The sequence below is a fragment of the Rasamsonia emersonii genome (assembly GCF_000968595.1).
Source record: "Rasamsonia emersonii CBS 393.64 chromosome Unknown ctg1118621760392, whole genome shotgun sequence".
Lineage (NCBI taxonomy): Eukaryota > Fungi > Ascomycota > Eurotiomycetes > Eurotiales > Trichocomaceae > Rasamsonia > Rasamsonia emersonii.
In genome coordinates this window covers 1-1784 of record NW_013563033.1, presented here as the reverse complement: position 1 = coordinate 1784, position 1784 = coordinate 1, and the positions used below count along the sequence as shown (strand labels likewise).

Here is a 1784-nt window from a genome sequence, read left to right as displayed (position 1 = left end):
TATTATTATTATTATTATTATTATTATTATTATTATTATTATTATTATTATTATTATTATTATTATTATTATTATTATTATTATTATTATTATTATTATTATTATTATTATTATTATTATTATTATTATTATTATATTCAAGTTTAACGTCCATACCGAGCCTTCCGGCTATGACAGACCCGTCTCTTGGGCGAAAGCCCCTATCAGTATCTAAATTCTTCTTTGATCAATGTGTGCCTTTTCCTCGCCCCAGGCTGCCTAAATGCGCAGGGCTTTTGGGCCCTAGAAGCCCTCCTTGGTGTCGCTGTCAGTTTGGGTGTCACCTACCTGCTGCAGGCCACCCTCCCCTTCTATCCCTCCCCCTCTCGATCCGCCTCTTCTAGAGCCTGTAGCCCCCATTCATCGTCTATTTGTGCTCTGACAATTGTCCGTGTCTCTTCTCCTGGGGCGCAGCCTACTCTTGTGTCTGCTAGAAACTGCAGAATAGCCTTGGTAGCCCTAGGGTCCCCAAAGAGCCTTCCCTCAGGGTGGTCCTCGGCCATGGTCGGTATGGTAACTCTAGCCCTGGTCAAGTTCTTGTATAGAGCTGTTCGCTGCCGTCGCCACTATCTACACTCGAACGGGAGGTGGTAGACTGACTCCTTGGGTGCCTGGCACCCCTGGCATGCCTCTGATTCTCGTGCCTGGGTCTTTTGTAGGTAGGTTCCGATGGCCGCATGGCCTATTTTAAGCTGGTAGTACCGACTGGCTATCTTCTTTAGGGCTGCAGCAGCTACTGGGTCTTGTCTCCAGCCAGGTTGTGTCCTATATACTCTCTGAGCTTCTAGGCTTCTGCGGCCTAGTGCCTTTGTGAGCCATTGTTGTCCATGGGCCTGAATTACTTCTGTGCAAGCTCGATTCACATAGGCCAGGGAAAGCTCTCCAGAGCCTCTTTGGGGCGTCTTTTCAGCTGCTTGTTTAGCTGCCTGGTTGGCCTTTTCGTTCCCCTCGACGCCATGGTGCCCAGGGACCCATTGGATTGTAACTTTCCTGCCTTGAGCTTCTAGGGTCTGAGCCGCTTGATAAGCTCGGATGGCTAGTCCTTGCCCGGGGCCTGGTTGTCGGTGTTGGAGTCGTGCGATGGCTGCCTGGGAATCTAGTAAGATGGTGACTGGTCCCTGGCCACAAAGCCTTGGGGTGAGCTCTAAGGCCCTGCATGCTCCTATAAGCTCTGCATCGAACACTTCCTTCCCTTTCCCAAGGGGATCTCCCGTGTCTGCCAGACCCCTTGGGGGTTCTGCCATGCAATGCCTGCGCCTACCTGGCCTTATGGCTGGCCAAGCGGACGGGTGTGCGGAGTCACGAACCCTCGTCTTCGCTGGCGTGCCGGTCTTGCTGCTGACTTTGGAACCATCCTCTTTCTTGCGACCCAAGCTGGAGCTCGATCAAGAAGGGTCTACCGAAGCCCTCCTCTTTTCCTTTTCTCTCTTTTCCTCGGTCACCTTTCCTCCGCTCGAGCTCCCTTTTCTCGACTATCTCTGGTCTGCAGTCAGAGGCTGGCTTGGTGGCGCGGTGCTTCGATATTCGTGCCGTGACGAGGACCCCTTCGGATCAGTCTTGCCCTTTCCCCGTCGGCCAGGTCGGTCGGATCTGGTGTGAGGATATCGATTTTCCTACCCACATCATCTCTACTCCAGACTGCCTCCTTGCTGTGGGCTTTCGAAAAGGTCGGGTAAGGCAGGCTGGTCCTCGACTCGAGGAAAGCGGCCGCGCCCGACCGGCTGACACTCTCAACCTCTGGCATC

At 52.1% G+C, this 1784-nt stretch overlaps 5 protein-coding genes across 5 annotated transcripts; 4 read left to right on the top strand and 1 right to left on the bottom strand.

Moving 5' to 3' along the window:
- Positions 1–383, top strand: T310_6282 (uncharacterized protein; the record flags this gene model as incomplete). The annotated part of the gene is made up of 1 exon (XM_013470894.1): positions 1–383. A coding segment is annotated over one exon (383 nt), but the record flags the coding sequence as incomplete, so codon positions are not given.
- Positions 175–633, top strand: T310_6281 (uncharacterized protein; the record flags this gene model as incomplete). Its single annotated transcript, XM_013470893.1, has 1 exon — positions 175–633. A coding segment is annotated over one exon (459 nt), but the record flags the coding sequence as incomplete, so codon positions are not given.
- Positions 606–1424, bottom strand: T310_6279 (uncharacterized protein; the record flags this gene model as incomplete). The annotated part of the gene is made up of 1 exon (XM_013470892.1): positions 606–1424. A coding segment is annotated over one exon (819 nt), but the record flags the coding sequence as incomplete, so codon positions are not given.
- Positions 1066–1638, top strand: T310_6277 (uncharacterized protein; the record flags this gene model as incomplete). Its single annotated transcript, XM_013470891.1, has 1 exon — positions 1066–1638. A coding segment is annotated over one exon (573 nt), but the record flags the coding sequence as incomplete, so codon positions are not given.
- T310_6276 (uncharacterized protein) lies at positions 1382–1784 on the top strand (the record flags this gene model as incomplete). Its single annotated transcript, XM_013470890.1, has 1 exon — positions 1382–1784. A coding segment is annotated over one exon (403 nt), but the record flags the coding sequence as incomplete, so codon positions are not given.